At 36.5% G+C, this 21,091-nt stretch overlaps 2 protein-coding genes across 8 annotated transcripts in view; one reads left to right on the forward strand and one right to left on the reverse strand.

Moving 5' to 3' along the window:
- The window catches only part of LOC105685212 (mitogen-activated protein kinase kinase kinase 11-like), a 22,062-nt gene extending 13,178 nt beyond the window's left edge, over positions 1-8,884 (reverse strand). Inside the window, exons 1-12 of one of the 3 annotated variants that reach the window (XM_020851962.2) lie at positions 8,444-8,884; positions 7,218-7,431; positions 6,707-6,941; positions 6,238-6,455; positions 5,739-6,079; positions 5,481-5,661; positions 4,988-5,136; positions 4,702-4,874; positions 4,353-4,373; positions 3,875-4,121; positions 3,461-3,580; positions 1,722-1,925 (exon numbers count right to left, since the gene is read on the reverse strand). In XM_020851962.2, coding sequence (XP_020707621.1) covers positions 1,722-1,925; positions 3,461-3,580; positions 3,875-4,121; positions 4,353-4,373; positions 4,702-4,874; positions 4,988-5,136; positions 5,481-5,661; positions 5,739-6,079; positions 6,238-6,455; positions 6,707-6,941; positions 7,218-7,405 — 2,077 coding nt within the window. In that variant the 5' untranslated portion in view covers positions 7,406-7,431; positions 8,444-8,884. Of the gene's footprint in view, positions 1-1,721; positions 1,926-3,460; positions 3,581-3,874; positions 4,122-4,352; positions 4,374-4,701; positions 4,875-4,987; positions 5,137-5,480; positions 5,662-5,738; positions 6,080-6,237; positions 6,456-6,706; positions 6,942-7,212; positions 7,432-8,443 lie in introns of those variants that run through there. The other 2 variants (XM_012399110.3, XM_048648760.1) reach the window with 2 other exon arrangements.
- A 402-nt stretch (positions 8,885-9,286) lies between these two features.
- LOC105685207 (pecanex-like protein 1) lies at positions 9,287-21,071 on the forward strand. 5 transcript variants are annotated; one of them, XM_012399097.3, is made up of 16 exons: positions 9,289-9,636; positions 10,128-10,374; positions 10,482-10,757; positions 10,915-11,267; positions 11,474-11,617; positions 11,689-11,936; positions 12,167-12,426; positions 12,859-12,927; positions 13,535-16,746; positions 16,847-17,308; positions 17,403-17,547; positions 17,623-17,881; positions 18,021-18,374; positions 18,441-18,553; positions 18,693-18,967; positions 19,052-21,071. In XM_012399097.3, the coding sequence occupies exons 1-16, from the start codon at positions 9,484-9,486 to the stop codon at positions 19,331-19,333; spliced, it is 6,852 nt and encodes a 2,283-aa protein (XP_012254520.2). In that variant the 5' UTR covers positions 9,289-9,483; the 3' UTR covers positions 19,334-21,071. The 5 variants fall into 5 exon arrangements, with proteins under 5 accessions (XP_025602906.2, XP_025602905.2, XP_025602907.2 ...); XM_025747121.2 differs by having other exon boundaries at positions 9,287-9,636; positions 10,954-11,267; positions 18,021-18,553; XM_025747120.2 differs by having other exon boundaries at positions 9,288-9,636; positions 18,021-18,553.
- Positions 21,072-21,091: the final 20 nt, after the last annotated feature.

The following is a 21,091-nucleotide window of genomic DNA, read 5'->3' on the forward strand; positions in this document are numbered from 1 at the left end:
CTTGTGCTTGGGTGAAGCATGTATAAGTTTAAAAGTTTGACCAACATCGCAATTGACTTTTGCCTATTGTCAGTTGAAGAGAATATGTTGTAACGATTAAACCGTAAGAATTGAGTAAGTGTGGAATTTTATATTTTTTGAAACTAAATTATTTTCGTATTGCCCACACCGTTTGAAATTGAATGCACTATATAAGTCTATGTTGTATATTTTGTGTGTTCTTAATTTACGTTACATAATGTTAAACCTTTATAAATTATTGAAAAAAAAAAAAAATAAAAAAAACTATTTCATTCAGTAAGCTTACTTATATTCCAAGTTTGCATAATGTAAAGCAACCTGTTATATAAACTATTATGTTTAGTATTATTTGTTTTTTCGAAAAAACTTATCCGTTGCCAGAATGCTGGACGATATAGAACTGACAGAGCTTGCGCCGTCAGAACTTCGCCTCGAAATACTCATGATTTTGAATGAACCGGTAGAACTTTCATTAAGACGGTAATTGGGATCCGAAGGTTGTCGACCATAATCTTGAAGGAATATAGGTTGCCGACCTGTACTTGTAGAGTTTTCGCCAAAGTCTAGTAGAAATTCATTGCTCTTGGATTTTAAATTCATCTTTAACGAATCGTTATCAAGATCACGATCTGAATATTGTCCACTATATTTTGACGTTAAACTACATTTACTCTTTGAGCTGTCGATAGAAGATCTTGGCTCATTCCGCTCAAACTCATCCAAAAATTGTGCAGAAATTTTGGATTTCGAACTGTCATTTGAATGTTCTGAATCCAAATTACATAATTCTGATTCAAGGTTTTCAAAATCAATACCTTCTCGTGAATGCGCAGCTAAAAATCTGGGGAGATATTGATCACGTTCTGTATCACGGCTATCGAAACCCGGAATATGTATGGCATTTTCTAGTACATTGTACTCAACTTTGGCCATTGGCCGATCATCTAATGCGTCACGACTTCCCCATGCTTTGATTTTACTGAAAACTCTTAAGGGACTTTTAGAATTTCGCGATTTATGTTTTAACGGTTTTCCAACGGAGTTTTCTGGACTCGATTCGCAACCATCTACATCACTTATTTTAATAGCAATAGAATTTTTCCTCTCAGAAGATAATGGAGAGTTTAATGAACTTTTTCTGGATCCTGATGGGGATCTGAAAAATTCAGCTAGCGAATTTAATCGGGATTCTGAACTATCTCGACGTTTTTCTTTCGATTTACTTCTATCTCTTTTCTTATTTTTCACCCTTCTCGCAGTGCCTACCAGTGATGAAGCTACACAGTGCACGAAGTTAGAAGATTGTACGGTATAATCAGAATCAACTGTTGAACATTTCTGATTTTTACAAATTCTAAATTTTTCCTCAGAATTCATGCAAGAACTATTACCACGTGCATTCGAAACTGGTGACTGTTCATCGGCAAACTGAGTTTGTTGATTAAGTTTAGATATATCCATTAAATTTATGGAATTGTCAGTCTGTTTGTCAAAATTGCAGTAATTCTCGTTATTACAAATGTTAAAAGATACTTTAGTAGTGCCATGTGAGTCAGACGAAAAATTTGGATCTTCATTAGAATGATCAAGTGTTGTGGTAAAGCCATCGATGTTTTCGAGATTAGCGCTTGTACTACACCTGGATCGTGTATCAACCAGATTATTGACCGATGAGTACAATTTTCGGGATGTGGTGTTACCTATTTCCTGTAGAAGAGGTGACCGCTGCGCACTTGCCAACAGAGCGGTACGAAGTGGAGCTTTTTCAAGATCGGGCGCAGACCGAGACCATCGCTTATCACCAGGTGAAGCAGGATTTGGGGGCTGAGTAATTATGGCTCCACGTTCACGCTGGTGCAATGTGGACGGACCCCAAGTTTTGCCTTTGATACCGTCTGCTGGTACTACATAGGAAGAACAAAAAACACAAAAGACTACTAACTACTTTGCTAACTACTCACTGCACAAATGTACATCGATGTATTTCATCTTTTCATACTTTGAAATATCATAAAAAATGTGTCAAATCAAATTGTAAATTAACGCAACACGCAGTAAAAGAAATTACTAAATTGCAATGCAAATAGATCTCTTAACAAAGCAAAACAAAAGGTCATGCAATATTCGCAAATGATAAGTACGCTAATTGCCAATCCTAAGAAACAAAGAATAATTCAAATTAATCATATGACTTCAAAATAAGGTGACTCTTCAATGTCATAATTCAAATTTTCACTTGTTGTCGAACTTGAGAAGTAAGAATAAACGTCTATCAATTACAACTTTCTCATGGGTACTCTATAACTGAGTATAGCTTTCATAGACAGAAATGTTTTTTTACTTAGACCCAATATTTAAGTAAAGTCGTGAACTGCAAAGTTACTAATAACTTATTTTGTGTACATGATCCGTTAAGTACTTTGATGCATTATTTTTTTCGCAAATTATGAAACATCGGCCAAGCATCAGCTTGGATAATACTCGTGGTAATTGAATATTCATTTGAACTGCGTTTCATAAATCATGCTATGACTATAATAGAGTAAAGAGTGCTAAACACTAAAACTGAATGAATAAAAACAAAGAAGAATCGAATAATCAAATAAATAAGTTATAAAGGGAACGTCAATATTATACATACAAATTTTATAATGTAATGATTATCACATCCTACCTTATCTGATTACCAGATACAAATCAAAAACTGTTCGACTATCTGAACAGCAAATTGAATATTAAGATATAACATACGCTAAAAAGGTATTTGAGATGTAAAATTGTGTATGTAAAATATAATCCGGAATCTTGACTTTTACACAATTTTTAGTGAATTACCAAAAATTACAATCACTGAAATACGTTTCCCATGATTTTCTTGTATTTTTATTCGTTTCATATTGCATACGATACAGTGTACAATCATACATTGTACAAAAAATGTTATTCACCAAGTAAGTGCTTGTAAGTAAGTTATAATAATAACTCACTCAGTATGTACATTATTGTATAACTTTGACTTTTCAAACTATTTTCTCAGTGATATGGAATGCTCTTCACATAATTCGACTATCGTTTAATATGGGAAATATTATGGTTCATCTACAAGCAACTCGAATTGCTGAATGAGTTGAATCCAGTTATATCTGATAAGACATTTTTTATACGTGAAACACAAATTGTCTGCGAATTATAAAATATATCGGATCCAAACATAAAAAGTTTCTCATTAGTTTCGAGATTCTGAGCTCTCTATTGGTAAATATTATACGATACTTTTTCGAGATAGTATGCGGCACTATCAATACGAGGGCAAAAAAAAAGGTTAAAAGTAGGTAGCGTTTGGAATTATCCATGATATTGAAAAGTTTCAATTCATGGTTTCATTTTTGCTAGTATTAAGCACTCTTTCTCTATCTGATTATATTTTATATCAACTTACAGGCAATTGCTCTAAGTCTTGGAATACTTGGTGATCCAGGAGGACTGTTGGGTCTCGAAGGGTTCCGATTTTTGCCCCGATCCAAAGCTGTATGTTGAACGGTTATGGTGTGGCGAAAATCTGGGGAACAGAAACTCAAATGTGCAGGCTTTTTCTCAAGTCTAGACTTTCGAGCATTTACTGTACAAGTTTTTTGGTTCAAATAATGAGAAACGTTGTTTCATGAAGGAGGAGTTTGTGACAAATTATGATTTACAAAAATAGCTCAATTTGAGTTGACTTTTTTTTGGCGGTACATTGCAAACAATTAATTGCTGGGTTAGAACGAATATTAATTTAAAAAAATGTATCAACACAAATACCACTATGAACAATTTATAAGGCACCATGGTAATATTAATAAAGGGTACTTACCAGATGGAAAGCTGATGTTGGAACCTGGTTCTTTCTTATTTAATTTTAATCGGGATTTCTTAAATTTGCCCAGCCTTTTATTTGGCGTGGGGGTATTTTGTTGCTGTATGATCATAACAGTCAATTCACGTCCTAGTAACTCTATCTCACGAGCTTCCAGTTCTTGCTCTCGTTGTCGCAAATTTTCTTCGTGTTGCCGTTGTTGCACTTGTGCTTTTGACAACTCTTCTTCTCTACAGCGCAATTCCTGAGACGAGTGAATATGTTTTTAAGTACTATTTCGATGGTGTATCCAATCAACATGACTGGTAAAATCGTCTTAAAATATTTGTAAAAAAAAGAATCTGCCCGATTTCGTATCACAGGAAAACTAACATTTAAAAGAAAAAGAATTCAAACTAGTAAAAAGTTGTTTGATGATTTGACCAATGTATCATTATTGGATACATGAAACACATTAGAATATAGATACTCTTACCTCTTCTAGAGACCGACATACCTTCGCATAGCGTTTAATGAAAATGAGATATGATTAATGATACGGATTACTGCATAAAACAGTGAAACTTATTTCACGCGTTGGTGCATGCATGTAATTAGTAGTCTGATACTTTTATTCAATTTGCTTCTGACAAATCACTCATCTTTATTTGTTAAAACACTTACTTATGCAAATTTACGGATGCAGTTGAATTATAAGTAACAGATGAGATAAGACAGAAGATTGATCGTCATATGCGATATCTTGACTTGCATAAAAATGAAGCTGGGTATTTCAGGAATGAGATTGGAATCCTAGAGATATAGTTAGCATATCAGTTAATTACCTTCTCCTTCATGCGCAGTCCGTGAAGAACCTCCTCTATCTCAACACGCCAGTTTTCTTGCATTGTGTGGAAAGACTCGTGTGGTGTTTCCGCAAATGCACTGCGCACTTCGTCAAGAGCTACTAAAATTTCCGAAAAACAAGGCCTCTCGTGGCTGTCCGATGCCCAGCAAGCTGTGAATTCAATTCTTCGATATAACTTTCATAATGACTCGTCTATCTACTATAACCTGGTGAAAAATTTTCTTGATACAATAAAATTTCAAATCTAATAAGTAATTTCTTACCTTCCATGAGGACTCGCCAAGGTTGTGGACATGTTGTGGCGATAGGCAAAGTTAACTTATTAATAGCTACACCATATGCTATTGCCAAAGCATCGATACCCTTGTAAGGTGTTTCTCCGGTAAGAAGCTCCCACAATAATACACCATAGCTGTAACAAAAAACTCGCAGTTATGATAACTGGGATAATAGCGGCAAAAAAATTAGTTTGCTATCATCATTTGATAACAAAAATAAAACATCTAAATATTTTTCTACGTTCGGTTTGCTGACTTTTTGAATTTTGAGTTAAGTTAAGATACAAAGATTGTCACAAATTCACCATTCTTAAGGTGAAGACAAAAAACAAATTTAAATATTTATTGATCTGATGTATTTTTTTTTACAAAGAATTTGTACGTGCAGCGCAATTCCATTTCGCTGTCATTAGGCAATCCTAGTAGGAAAAAATTAAAGAAGCAGACCTGGTGTGTAAGTCGGTTTAATGTTACCTACCTCCAAACATCGCTGGCCTTACTGAATGTACTCTCTCTTATGACCTCTGGTGCCATCCAGGCGTAAGTACCAGCTGCTGACATACGTGTAGTTTTGTAGACCTCCCTTGCCAAGCCAAAGTCGGTGATTTTTAGCGTTTTATACTGAAGATCATCATTTTCAATTGGCTCGCTCAACAATACTACATTAGATACCAAAAATCAAATTATTATTAAATCAGTCAAGAGCAATGTCAGATTCAGGATAATCATTACAAACCGTTTGAACTTTTTAAGTCTCTGTGAATTAAGCTGATTGGAGCTTTATTGTGTAAATAATCCATCCCACGAGCAATCTGTATCGCCCAGTCGACTAAAACATCAGGTCGAATTTTTCTACCGCTAAGAACCCTATTCAGACTCCCTCCTCTTGCATATTCCATTACCAGACACATGTTGGGCATTTTTAAGCAAACTCCTTCAAGTGACACAATATTTTCATGTTTTAAAAGCCAAAATAATTTTGCCTCCTGCCTCACATTAGCTAATGTTACGCTGGGCTCTTCATCAGGATCTTGGCGAGCTGCCTTGACAGCTACTTCATGTTTTTGCCAGTATCCTCTGTAAGATATTAGGATTTTTATCGTTGGAATAGTCAAATACCATCAATGGGATCAGTTGCATTATCAAACTTAATATACTAAGGCTAAAAGAAAATGATTCAACTGTAAGGTTTCCAGAACCTTCTTACAGGTCACTTTAAATGTGGGGGTACTCACCTATACACCTTGCCAAAGCCTCCAACACCTATTACTTCTTCTAGTTGTAGTTCGTCAAAGTCTATTTCTACTGGCTGAACTTTGTCAATCACTGATGAAACTTTATCAATACTTTCCGCTTTAGCGACAAAGTTTGCCGGAAATATTCCGACTTTTCCGTGAATTTTACCAGTCCACCATCCTTCATCGCCAGAAATTTTGGAATCCTTTGATAGAACCTAAAGGGATTCAATAACAGCATATACTAAGCATGTGCCTTTTACATAGAATTCCATAACTGGTTCCAAAAAATAAAATCACCCCATGTAACACTAATTTTATCTAGCAAATTTAAGATTAATGATCTAGTAATCAAAGAAGTTTATCACGTATTCTCAAGAGAAAAATAGTAGGAAACAAACAAAATGATGTTACTTAAGGTAACTATGTATGCATATGGGTGACGAGTAAAATGGTGCAGTAGATTTACCTCAACCGTTTCACCTCTCTGAAGTGTTAGCTCATCTTCACCCTGAGCAACATAATCAAATAGAGCGGTGAAAATATTAGAGCTATTATCATTTCGAGATTGTGATGAAGAATATGTCCCATGAGATGGACTCGTCTGCTGCGATACGGTTCTAGCCGTTCCACCACTGTGTGTGTCAGAAACGCTGCTGTCCGACATGTTATTGTTTGAAGCGCGTGCGTACGGATACCCGTGGCTATTATAACAACAATTTTGTCCTCTGTTAACTTCAATAATCATACTAGTTTGAAGGATTATACTAGTTTGAAGACTTCAGAATATATTGAAATTAGATGAAAAAAAATATGAATACATAAATGAATTATCGAAAAGATTTCATGACTACTATTAATATAGATGAGAAATATATGTACTACTTCAGAAATTGTACAAGATGATGGAATCAAGCAGGATGAATTATTTCAGGCTCCAAACATGCTGATTAATATGCGTTTGTAGCATCTTACATTACCTAGTCCAGTGATTGGTGCTTCTGTTAGTCTGCTGATATCTTGGTGAATTGGTATTGCTTTGAGTCTGGTAGCGTATGGAGCCATTCTCCGGATAATGTGAAAATCGCTCGCTCTGATGACGAGCGTCCGGATGTCCGTGGTCCATCAAAGTAGACAAACCTCGTGCCGAAAGCCCGGCAGGCGGCATAAGGCACGAGCCTTTCCGCTATGATTCTTTACATAAAAATATCGATAGCTTCAGAAATTTCTCTGTTAGGACTGATGAAATACCCTGATTATTCATAAGCAATTTAATGTGCTGCAATACTCAGGCGGTTATGATTTCACATGTTCTAGAAAAGATAGAAGACAGATTTATTTATGTCTTCTGTACTTGTTATTCCCAAATTAACATTTGAAACAGTGCAATACGATATTCATATACATCAAGCTTAGAGATGCTTCAGCACGTGTAAATTGAATAGATATATTATGTGGTAAAATCAAATCAAGCATCATTTTGAATAGAATTGCACCAAGAGACAAAATAATTGGTCCAAGTAGTAGGAGTACTATCAGCGACTGTAAGCAGTAGTATCAGTTGATTGAAGTCCGGATTATTGAAGTGATTGGATTCAAACATAAGGTTAGACTAAGAACTATAGACTTGAGGAAAAAATTAAGGTGGTTTGTTTATCATTGTATTATGGATTTACATGAACTAGTAAAATAGTTAATGTGGTAGAGTGATAGTTAAAACCTAATAATAATTTCGTATGCAAAGTAACTGGTAGTTCGATAATTAATTTGTAAGGAATCGAGGAGACCATGGTGTGGAATTGACAAACATCAGCAATTAGTACAGTAGCTTTGAATTTTGACAGGTTTTAAAACCTCTGGTTCTGTCAATATATAATCCATTATTGACATGATTTCATTTGGATTTGGTATACTTATAAGTAATTTTCGATAAAAAAAATGAGTGATCATATGCATTATTGCTGAAATGTTCTACTGTTCTGCAACTAGTCAAACCAGTGAAGTACTTTTAGAATCTTGAGACCTCATTGATTTATAATAATTACGTATGATGATCATTTGCATATTAATAGTGATGCCTCAATTCCGGGATAGATCCACCTCCATATTTGATGTGAAAAAAAACCAGAATTGGTAATTTTGTGACGTGATGAAAATGAAAGTTAGAATGAGGGTTAAAAATGAAGTGGGGAAAAAAGATATTTACCAAAGTGAACTGCGAGCAGCCGATGGTGGCTCTTATCCCATAGAAGAAAACACTGTACCAAAGCTCGGCACTTTCATCTTTAAATATAAAATTTTCACCAAGCAGCCACAGTATTTGTTTGTAAAAGCGAACTAGAGTCAATATCAAACTAATAACTACGTCACAATTGTAGAAGAAACCCATAAAGCCGAGATATACTCGAGGGACCTCGCGTCAGGGTGTGTATACCCACAACCCACTGTTTATGCAATTTCATTTATATTATTTATCGGCTTTTGAATGACGGGTTACATTTAAATCGGGGCGTACGAGGCCGGGACGCCTTCCCGCACACGCCGCGCTCCGCATCGGCACGGAAAACCTGTGAAATTTTCACATTAACACCAGAAAATAAATTATCACTCACGACAATAACCTAGCGGGCGCCATGTTTAATTTGATGGTCCCATCGTTGACGACTGACGTGCTACGGTACTACTCGCCCGATGTTCGTCAACTCATCGAAATCGGGAAGTATTGAAGAAGGTTGCTTCATCAACTTCCCGCTTAATGTCATCTACAAGGGTGGAACTACAAGAAGGTCCTTTCTATTTGAAATTATGCCGTTAAATGACTGATACATTATTCAAAATTGACAGGAGCTGTCAAAATTTCAATGGAAATTCGTGATGCGACTATTGTTGATGTGTCATATTTGCACCGAGTTGATTTTGTTTTCAGATTGTTGGTTCCATCTATTGTTGGGTCTTCATAGGGTTGTCGTCCATTCTTGCATCGATGGTGCATCGTACATCTCATGAGATACATTTCATGGATGATCCTTACCAAAGTTAAATCCAAACTCGAAGATGGCGATGAGTCAATTAGATATGAGATTAGAGTCTGTGCTTTAAAGTAAACTTGTGGATGTTGTAAAGTACGGAATTACAATGTCGTTTTCCACGTTATCGGAAGTGTAGAGGTGTTGCATGTGAAGAGTGATAGCATAAGTAGTTAATAAGGAAATGAGAAGATGGTGAAAGAGAATTGTTATTGCTGGGATGGGTTCACAAACGTTAGAAATCCTTCGACAGGGCGTCTGGGCGAGCCTGACAGGCGGTTGGTTCTATGACCCGCATCTTGACGTATTTTCAAATACCTTCCACCTTTATATTTGGTTGCTGCTTCTCTGCCTACCATTTACCATATATTTAGTAAGTTGTTCCAAATGTTTATCATTCAATCATGCTATCGTACGTCTCCTTCTCAAACCAAATTCCGACTTACCAATCGAATCAAAACAATAATATCTTGTCTCATACGTTATTTTTGGGTGCAACATATTCACTTTATTAATATTTCTGAGTAATAAGATACCAGTATTTTAAAGAAAGTCGCAACTAAATTTTCAAAATAGATTCTGTAGATAGTATGGTTCTACACAGGTTAGCTTGATTTTAACTACTCTAATCTGCTTCTATGGGGGGGGGGGGCCAAAAAAAAACATCCCAAAATGTTAGCTCAAGTACTATGCGTAAAGTACTATAGAATACGTAGAAAAAAGATATTAAACCTCAGTTTTCTCTGGACGAATATTTCGATCATCGTTTACTCATTACTTACTTTGCCATGGCTGATAATATCTTAAGTTGTCAGTATGTTTGCCAAACTTTAGAATGATTATGAACATTTGTTATATTTGCAGTATTTTCCTCCCACATTGTACGTATGGTTGGCATATTCTTCATCAATAGTCGCCTTATTTGGAACAATAAAATGTGTAAATCACGCTTTACACTGTGTGTACGATACTACAGAATGTTTAGAGGAACCTGGCCAAAGCGTTAGTCAGCTGAAATCTGAGAGTGAAAAGAAACGAGCATCACAGAATAAACGTCGGGAAACACCACAGGATCAAGCTGATTTGGGTATAGAACTACAGGTCCTAAATGGTAAGTGCATTAGATTTTAGAAATGTTTAATTATAGCTAATCCAAAGTGGCAAACGATTTTTGCCATTTTATAATTTAGTCAAGTGATTTTAAAATTTCTTTGTTAGGCAAAACTGACACACCACCTGTTGAATGTTCATCTCGCAATTCTTACATTGAGCCAAATGCCCCAAATGCGGATGCAGATAGCATCACATCGGATTATAATCGGGATAAACCTAGTTCCACAATCGATTTAAAAGTTGAAATACATCGGAAAAATAGTTCGGAAAGTTCCGAGGAAGCTCAGCAACTCAGTAAGGCAACTGTTACAAATATTAATGTACACAAGGCTGAGTTATTCTCCACTCAAGATCATGACCGACTTAGAAAAAGATTGAGTGGTGAGTAAAATATTTTTATGACGATTGAATGGTCTATAGTAGTTGGTTTACATCATCATATAAATATTACTGGCATAATATATTTGCGATTTCTCTTGAAAGTAAGTGATAGCATGTGGTGTAAAAATGAGTTGTTACACCACGATCTTACTTACAGAATGCCGTTTGATGCGACAAAAGTGTGTCGTTATTGCAGAGGAAGATCAAACTGGTTCCCGTAAGCTTTCCCGTTATGCTGCAAAAGATTCTCTCAGTCGTCATCCAAACAAAGGGAACTTGGGTAAAACTGGCTCTGAAAGCCAAATCAAACAGACTACTTCACTCGAGTTGGAACAACATGGAGATGATTTTCCTTACTGGAAATCAAATCAGAGTGTGCGGAGACTTAATTCTAACTCTATTCCTCTGGAAACACATTTAACCGCTGATCACCCTCAAAGCTTGGAAATGATATCGAAAAAAGAAGACAACGAAAAGAATAAGATTCCGTCACATCCCCAATCATTGGAAGTACGTATGTCTGGGTTGAGTGTAATGGTGCCACCTTGCCACTATCCTTTTTTCGTTTATTCTTGCATAGCTATTTATGAATTTCAATGAATATGGTTGTGCGAAGATCCAAAGTTTCATCCAACCCATTAAATTGTAAAATAATTCAAAAGTCAGGGATGAAAATATCACAGGGATCAAGGTTAAGATTAATTGGATTTTTTTAGGTGATTCCCAAAAAGCCGCATCAACCTCTTGTACATCCACAAAGCTTGGAGGTTATTGGTGCCACCAGTAAAAATACCAGTTCTAATGACGACAATAACCTTCCACTTCATCCACAGAGCCTTGAAACCATAAACACAAAAATGGTTTGTTTACTACGTGCATTGTGCGAAAAAGAGATTCAATGCAGATCATTAAACTGTGAAATCTGTCTCAGGTTTTACCATCATATACTTTGAAGCGGAACCAACTACAACTGCTACCATATTTGAGTTACGGTTCGGAAATCGTATATCCAATCGCCGAACAAAGTGATGAACAATTTCCTATTGAAAATTCTGGAGGATTTAATCGCCGAGATTCATACAGTCCACTGCTCGTGCGACAAACCAATGAAAACGTTGCTGGAGGTTCTAATAGGGATAGAAGTCTTAGCACTAGTGGATTCGAGGAGCGCTTTGCAAGGTAATATTTCATGGATATCTAAAACTAACTGCGAATCCATCTGATACTTGTGTAACAACAAGATAGATACGAAATATAGAAACGAGTAGGGGATGATCTTCGAATTGTTTTGGGTTTTCCATACGTGATTGAACTAATTCAGCTGGTTGAGAATATACTTTATGTAATATTTGCATAAAGCACAACTAATACTGCAATTAGCTGAAATATTTATTAATATTGTTGTTCAGATTTAACGGGGATACGGCAATTGATAATGACTCTGCAAATTCACGTGATGCCTTGTTGGAGGATGCCAATGCTAACGATAAAAGAAGATTCAGTAACACCAGTCAGAGTAGTCGCGAGTTATCCGATGGTGAAAGGCATAGAGAAAAACATCAAGGCAAGTGTAAAAATGTTGAGGACCCCTTGAATTCCACAAGTTCTGGTTTCGATTGGCTTTTTGAACATACCGACTCCGAGGTAGAGCCATCGCAGAGTCAAAGTGGTGAGTTTACTCCTCCCTAAGGCCACTCGAGTAACATGTAGCTGCTAAGAACTATTCAAGATAAAACTAACATCAAACCTCCACCACCTGTCACGTCACTATATTGAAGCAATGTTATTACTCAATGTTTTTTTTTTTTATTATCTTTGCAAAGTCAAGGTTTATTTTAGAAGATTTTCACTGCTTTTGATCTCAGCTTGAAAACTCACTACAGTTCTAAGAACAATAGTCCTTGTAATCAAATGATCATATCGCAACTAAATTAATTGTAACAAACGATAGACCTACTTATGTAATGAGAATTTAGAGATTATTCATTAAAATTATAATATCACCCATCCAGATTTATCAAAAACTTGTCATCAAGAAATCATTCAGTACGCCAAGTAATATTTTTAGTATTATATATTTTTTTTTAATATACGCCGCCAGCGTTTTGGATGTTTACTCGATCCGACGATACGGACACTTCAGAGAGCCTACAGACGGCTAGCACTGATTGTAAGTCAATTTGCATTCCGCGTTTGTGTCGTAGTATGCAATAATATTTCCTTCTCGTACACAGTAGTCAAAACATTATTCCGAAATAAGCATTCAACAAAACATGCATCGCTGAGGTACATTAATATAGTAATTCGTAATCTGTATGCTATAATCAATTTATTTCAAATACTCAATTGAAACTGTGAATGGTGATAATGATATACCGACCTAGCGTCCAGAATCTTATTGTAGTTTGAGTCTTTAATTTTATCCAGTTAATTTTACTATTTAGGATTGTGTACCACCATGTCCGCATTTGTAACGACTTCCAGACGAATTGTAACCGCCTCTCACAATTGTGTGTGAGAAGTAGAACAGTAGAATGCAGTAAAAGTGACTACAAAAATGCATAAAATGGAAAAGACTCATGTATCTGTATTCGATGATTTATGTTTGCCTTAATCTACTTGTACCCTTATTAGTGTACAGTTTAACATATTGACTGCAGTGTTGCATCTATTTCACATTTATTATTTCAACGCTCAACAGATTTTAGAAATCCTATATTGACCGGCTGAATATTATCATATTTCAATGTTTTCATGCATGACAATATACGTTGCAGATTTACATGGAAAGGAACTAGACTCAGGCTCATCTAGTACGACTACATTGAGCATCGAAAATGAGGTCAAAAAGAAGCTGCTATCTCAGGTTGAAGTCGATTGTAAACGTCATCAAGGAGCCATTCCAAAGCAGAGCCGTGCAAAAATACCCGTTGAGCCCAACGCAGAACTCCTACAAGATGCTGCCCCTCCTGTCATCAAACCCAAGCGGACGTTGGAAGTCAGAAGAGAGCGAGAAAGAAAATTCGAACAAACCAGTGGCTCGAATAACGAATTGAGTACATTGCTTCCAAGTCCAGCGCCTCCGTTATTGGCAGCTTTACTTAGTACCGGCAGGGACTTACCAGGACAATCTGGTACCCTCTCAGATTTGAGATTAAGTCGAAACCAAGAATTAAGAAGAAATTCGCGATCTCGGCATAGACGTCTAAAACGATCAAATAGAACGCATAGAGGGCCCAGAAGCAACTTACGCGAGGATAATTCAGTACCTTTAACTGCCTTAGCCAGTGTGATTTCGAATAATAATTGTCATTTGGCTACGAGTCACAACGATACTACTGAAGGTGCAGTTCATTGTTTTCGCGATGAAAACGGTCGGTGGTTAACATATACGTTTGATGAAAAAGGAACTGGAATAGCCAATACTTCTCAGATTCCATCAAGTGGTAATGGCAAGCTTCTAAACACCCTACTACGCCAACAACTGAACCAAAATCTACATTACGATGCGAATTGGGACTTGACTAATTCGTTGAGCAATAGCTACAGCAGTTTATCTCTAAATTCAGCTGGACTCACTGTGATTATTGATACACCACCTGTGTTATCAAGCCCTGTAACCAACCAAACAAAGACACAAAATGTGGTTTCTTCAAATTTGGTATCTTCGAGTACAACAGGATCCAATCAATACGTACTTGATAGCTCTGAAACAGACCCATTTCGGCATATATTAACAGACGCGTTGAGAGATAGGCGCCAAAGGATCATTTCACGTGTCCATTTAAACGCGTATCCTGCCGAACCAGTCTTAGCGTTACCGGCACATCAAGAAGCTGAAACAAATACTAGCTTATCTTGGAATAGGTTCATCGACGGCTTGGACATTATACCAAGTGACGCTAAAGCCAAAGAATCAAAGCATTATTACAAATGGAAGATAGGAAAATTACCTCACATCAAAGTACATTTTGATCGATTGGCTTTACTAGCTTTGTTGGACAGAAATTTAACCATCTTTGAAACCCTCGTGTCTACAATTTTAGCAGTGGCTGTTGCTAGCTTGGGACTTTCGCTTTTGCAGCGTGAATATTTTCGAGATATTTTTGCATTTATATTTTGTATCGTTATAGCTGGATGTCAGTATTCTTTATTGAAATCTGTTCAACCAGACGCTGCCTCACCAACTCATGGTTTCAATCGTATTGTTGCATTTTCAAGACCTGTATATTTCATCATTTGTACAGGTTTAGTTTTGGTACTCACAGAATCTTTGGAAAATTTTCCAGATTCTGATTTCCGTGTGTATGGAATGCTAGTGTCCAATTGTGCAGTTGTCTTACAAATCAGAAATGTTTTGCTCATTTTTCTTTTGTGTTTTCCCATTGTATTTTCATTAGGATTATTTCCACAAATCAACACATTCTTAATGTACCTTTGTGAGCACGTTGACATTCATGTATTTGGAGGAAATGCAACAACTGGCCTCATTTCGTCTCTCTATTGTCTCGGTCGTAGTATACTTACAGTTTTGATCTTGTATGGTTTTGCTTATGGGGCCTTGACCGAACCTAAATCATCTCAGCATATTTTGTTCTCTATATTTGTTAGTCTACTAGTTGCAGCCTCATATCACTTGAGTAGATCCTCCTCTGATCCAAGCGTAGTCTGGGATATACTCAAAATGAATTTATGGCCACCAGAGTTGTACCTAGAAGAGAGAGAAGCTAAGATAATAGAAAATACGTCACGCAAAGATGATTTAAGTTCCAAGTACAGAGATATCAAAATTCGATCCATGGGAACAAAAAAAGACGTCAAAATAAAAGTGAGCGAACAAATTTCTGATTCAGAGTTGATCGATCCTTTACCTGAAAAGTTACGGTCAACAGTTAATACTAGACTGAAAAATGATTTGATAGTATGTACTGTTCTTGGGGTTCTCTCCTTCGCGATCCATAGTTCGACAGTTTTCACTGCCTTGCAACCAGAATTGAATCCAGTTCTGTGGGGTATAACAAGTTGCCTGGGGTTTCTGCTTCATTATATCCTACCTCAACTTAGGAAACAGTTGCCTTGGCTTTGTTTGGCAAAACCTGTATTGCGCAGTCATGAATATGCACAGTTTGAGGTGAAAGAGCCTGCAAAAATTATGTGGTTCGAAAAAGTTTCTGTTTGTTTGTGCTTTGTTGAGAGAAATATTTTATACCCAGTTGTATTTTTAGGTGCATTGACAGAATGTTCACCAAATATTGTCAAAAAATTTGGTGAAAGTATAGGCTCTCTAATCGTAGTTATTTGTGGAATGAAAGCGCTACGTTCAGCATATTCCGATCCTTCTACTCGTTATCTCGTACTCGTCTTTACGGTTTTGCTCTTTAAATTTGATTTTCGAGATATTGGTGAGACGTTTCTTATTGACTACTTCGTAATGGGAATTGTATTCTCTAAAGTGTATGAACTTTTGTTGAAAATACGATTTGTCATCACTTACATCGCACCATGGCAGATCACCTGGGGCAGCGCATTTCATGCTTTTGCACAACCTTTTTCTGTGCCACATTCTGCAATGTTGTTTCTACAAGCTGGAATATCTGCTATCTTGAGCACACCGCTAAACCCTCTGCTGGGAAGTGCAATATTCATTTCTTCATACGTGCGGCCTGTTAAATTCTGGGAGCGAGACTACAAAACTAGGAGAGTTGATCATTCAAATACTCGGATGTCTTCACATTTGGAACGCAACTTGGGAGCTGATGATAACAATTTGAATTCCATATTCTACGAACAACTGACAAGATCCCTACAGCATAGTTTGTACGGAGATTTAGCACTAGGACGTTGGGGTGGAATTACCCAAGGTGACTGTTTTCTACTTGCTTCTGACTATTTGAATTGTCTGGTTCACATCGTCCAGTTAGGCAATGGTTTAGTCACATTTCAATTGAGAGGACTAGAATTTCGAGGGACTTACTGCCAACAACGAGAGGTAAGTGTAGTCTTTCTTTTTTTTTTGCAATTCAAAAGGCTGCTTGAACTTTAATTTGATGCAGTTCACAATACAATTTATTGTCATTTGTTACTTTCAGGTCGAAGCAATATCAGAGGGTATCGAAGACAATGATAATTGTTGTTGTTGTGAAATGGGTCATCTTTCTAATGTGTTGAGTGTTAATGCAGCATTTAGTCAACGTTGGCTTGCATGGGAAGTTGCCAGCGCAAAGTATGTACTGGAGGGCTATTCCATATCTGATAACTCTGCTGTTTCCATGCTGCAAGTGTTTGACTTTCGCAAAGTTCTTGTTACCTATTATGTAAAAAGTATTATTTTCTATGCGATTAAATCGAGTAAGTTAATGCAGTGGCTTGAAAATCCCGACATCATTGACGCTCTGAAACCGACATTGGAAAAATACTTTGTCGACCTTGATCCAGTTTTCAACATGAACATTGACGAAGATTTTGATTTTCGTGGTAGTGGTATTACTCGAAGCAGTTTCTGCAATATCTTTTTAGATTGGATTCAATTTTGTGCCACCAAACGTGATAAGGTAATTTATAACTCTAATTCTGGAACACATTCTGTATTGTAGTAATTTACAGTGGAGTAGCATCATTGTTACCTTCATTATTTACATTTTATAGTTACTGGAGAGATCAAGAGATTCGTGCCTAGTGTCGCTGTGTCTTGCCTTAAGCCTCTTAGGGCGCCGTGCATTAGGCGCAGCATCTCATAACACTGTATCTAGTGTTGAATTTTTCCTGTATGGATTGCATGCTTTATTTAAAGGTACATACTGAATTTCACGTAAACTTTTGTATTTTATCTGTGTTTCACCTCGTTATAATCATGTATTTTCCACAGGAGACTTCCGGATAACTTCAGTTCGTGACGAATGGGTTCTACGGGATGTCGAGCTCCTACGTGGTGTAGTAGCAAAGGGAGTTAGAATGGCCCTAAAGTTACACCAAGATCACTTCATGAGCTCTGAAGAATACGAGGAGACAGCAGCCTTATACGAGGCAATCGAAGGCCATGATCGAGGACTTGTTATTAGTCACGAGGCTGATCCGCTATGGAGGAATGCAGTACTTGGTGGTGCGCCAAGCCTTCTGGCTCTCAGGTAATTTGGAAATTCGAACGATAACTATGCCTAAAATTACTAGAAATTTATGATCAGAAATATAAAAAATTTCCCATTACCTTGACATGAATCTCTTTGCTATTACTGGCATGATTGACCTGTTAATATGATATTCCAGGCATGTCTTGGATGATGGAATAGATGAATATAAAGTGATAATGCTAAATAAACGGTACCTCAGTTTCCGTGTTATAAAAATGAATCGAGAGTGCGTCCGTGGACTTTGGGCCGGCCAGCAACAAGAGCTTGTTTATTTAAGAAATCGAAATCCTGAACGTGGATCGATACAGAATGCGAAGCAGGCCTTACGTAACATAATTAACAGTTCTTGTGACCAACCGATTGGTTATCCAATTTATGTATCGCCATTGATGACCAGTTATGCTGAAACCAATGACCAGCTGTGTTCAATACTAGGGGGGCCATTAAGTTTAGGTACCATAAAAAGCAACGTACTTAAATTATGGCGAAGGTATGTACTTTACCCTTTTTGTCCAGCAAAACTAATCTCGATCACTCATGTTGAATTTCTTTTCAGGATAAGACGGAGATGTGGACAAGGATGTTCTTCTGGTGGTACCGGATCCCAAGATGATGGTGGATTTGGCAACGAAGGAGTTTATGCCATGACTCAATACAACATACATTCCGGTTTGTAATGTATATTACCTGAATACCAGTGAATTTCTTGTAATATTATTACTTAGTCACCTACACTGGGCTAAATCTTCATATTGCTGTTGGTTTTGCAAAATTATTTAGTAAAGAAATTTCTGTATATTATCACCAGGTTATAATCAATCTGGTCACAACACATCTGGTTCTCAGTCGATGGATTCAAGTTGTCAAATCGGTGGCTCTGCAGGTCGCGGTTCGCTCGGCCGAGCAAATACAGGCTCACTTGGTGGCAACCGTGGTTCCTTAGCATCGGTAGGAAAGCCAACAAGCTCGACATTAGCTAGTTTAGCTGGCTTACTGAGCAGTGGGGATATCAAAGCAGAATCTAAATGTGAAACCAGTTTTACAAACAAACAAGAAAAGGATGAAGTCTTCCAAAGGGTTCGAGTGAGTGTTCCGTTGGCATATACGAATTGATAAATAATAATATTGCGTTTGATTATCATGTTTAATGCATACCTATAAATGCAGATTATTGACCCAAACCAAGTGTACGACGCAATAAATTTGGGTCGAAGAATCGACGTTATATGGCCAGATGAACGGATGAGACAACAAGGTGGCCGATCAGGATGGCAGCACTGGGTTCCCGAGCGGGGGATGGAAGGCTGCGTTGTTCATCGCTGGTCACCAAATCATCGTGATCCTAACAGACGATCGCACGTTGATAAAGTTATATTACTGGTCAAAATCGATGACAAATATGTCCCTGTGGCTGAACAGGGTGTACAAGACTTGGGTGCTGAAGTGTGAATAGAATTCTAAGATATTTCGGTAACTTTTTAGCTTATAATTTATCACGGGATTTCCTATTACGATATTCTTAAACATAGTCACATACATCGCCATTGCTAAATAAGTCACGGAATACTTACATCAAAAGCATAGCTACGTTATTTGTGTAAGACTTATTACTTAATATCATGTTTCAAAGATCGAATTCAGCTTATATTCTTCTTTAATATTTTACAGTTATCTGAAAAATTTATCCTAGCTCTGAACAGTACAATTCAAATTGTATCGTTCGTCTCTTTAGTTGCTGTTACCGCACTTCTATTTTTGAGTGCTTTTTTCATGTAAAATATATTATTCGTCTAGTAAATATTCCGCAATTGTTTGAATTTAAAAGCTATTGCATTCAAATTGTCACTGCGGTGGCATGTGTGATTTCTGTAAAATGAAAAATCATTGCACAAAAACTACTACTGACTAATGCCTATAGGCATTATTCTATAGTTCGGAGATTTCATCTGCAGTAATTCAGAACTTGAACAACACTTTCCAGAACTTCATACATTACAGGTAATGCGTCGTTCAGACAGACTTTAGAATATTGGCGAATATTCATTACATCGAATTAGAAACGGTTATCACAAATTTAACGTAGGTATGTAAAAATGTTCAAGCAAATGATTTTATTTTGCTAAAAATAGAAGTAAAAGTCAAGTATATTGAAATATGAATCGCACTGTTGTAGAAATCTTCTCAGTTGAAGATTCATGCGGAAACGCAGGAATCGTTATCAATGGTATCTTACCAATCATTCTGTTCATACCTTAGACAAATCAATGAGTAAGGTGAATAAAAATAACTCACAAGGTTGCAATTTGACTACTTTTCCTTATCTATCAAAAAGAAGATGTTCAAGAGCACACTCACTTTTGTTGCAGTAAAAAAATCGCGTTGTCATGTGAAATGTATTCATTATCCTCCATCGTAATTGTTTGTCAACTGACAGAAGATGGTTGTAATATTCAAATGTAACACCATCGCTCCACTCGGCAATGACTGACATTTCTAAATAATTAAAACCTTGCAATCAGAGCTTGTGATCGGTGAATAAGCTAAAATAGTTAATATCACAGAAAATAAGGAAATCCGTCACATTTTCTTCTCTTGATTTATGTCTGTTTGGTACTTTTGCTATTTTTTTTCAGTATCGGTTTGCAAGAATACTGCTCATATAAACCACAAAAATGTAAAACGTATACCAAATTATTGTACCATATTTATGATATAGTTATCCTATCAAAATTTTCAGGTAAATGGATTTTGCTTGTGCTAGAATAATTACTGAACAACATAAGCAGAAAGTGTTTCATATTGTTCAGAATACTCTAACGTTTTTGTTCTATTTTAAATCGATCACTGTAATAGTAGTCGCTGTTTTTTAAGAATCAAATTCTAAATATTGCTCACGTGCAAAATGATTTTAGTTTATTCTAGGCAAGAAGCGATTGCATCTACCCATTTCACAATATGTATGAAATCTGTCATGTTTTTCTACATTATGTCACCTTTTTGTTTAGGTGATAAATAAGAATCGAGAATTAAATAATGTAAATAGCTAAAATTGTGTGATTGTCTCTTTTTGTGGACATATTTTTATTAAAAGTTTACAAAATATTCAAAAGAGATGTGATGTATAAATGCAAATAATTTGTGTTTCAATAGAACCTTCTCCAAATTGTTAATAAATTGTTTACGCTGATATTAAGTCTTATGGTGCAT

The sequence above is a fragment of the Athalia rosae genome, chromosome 1, assembly GCF_917208135.1.
Source record: "Athalia rosae chromosome 1, iyAthRosa1.1, whole genome shotgun sequence".
Classification (NCBI taxonomy): domain Eukaryota; kingdom Metazoa; phylum Arthropoda; class Insecta; order Hymenoptera; family Athaliidae; genus Athalia; species Athalia rosae.

Bases quoted from the DNA above. Each gene is read 5' to 3' on its own strand.
- LOC105685207 (XM_025747120.2), top strand. From the start codon at position 9,484: ATGGGTTCACAAACGTTAGAAATCCTTCGACAGGGCGTCTGGGCGAGC. The intron at 9,637-10,127 runs GTAAGTTGTTCC...TTATATTTGCAG, and splicing joins TACCATTTACCATATATTTA to TATTTTCCTCCCACATTGTA. The intron at 17,309-17,402 runs GTAATTTATAAC...TACATTTTATAG, and splicing joins GTGCCACCAAACGTGATAAG to TTACTGGAGAGATCAAGAGA.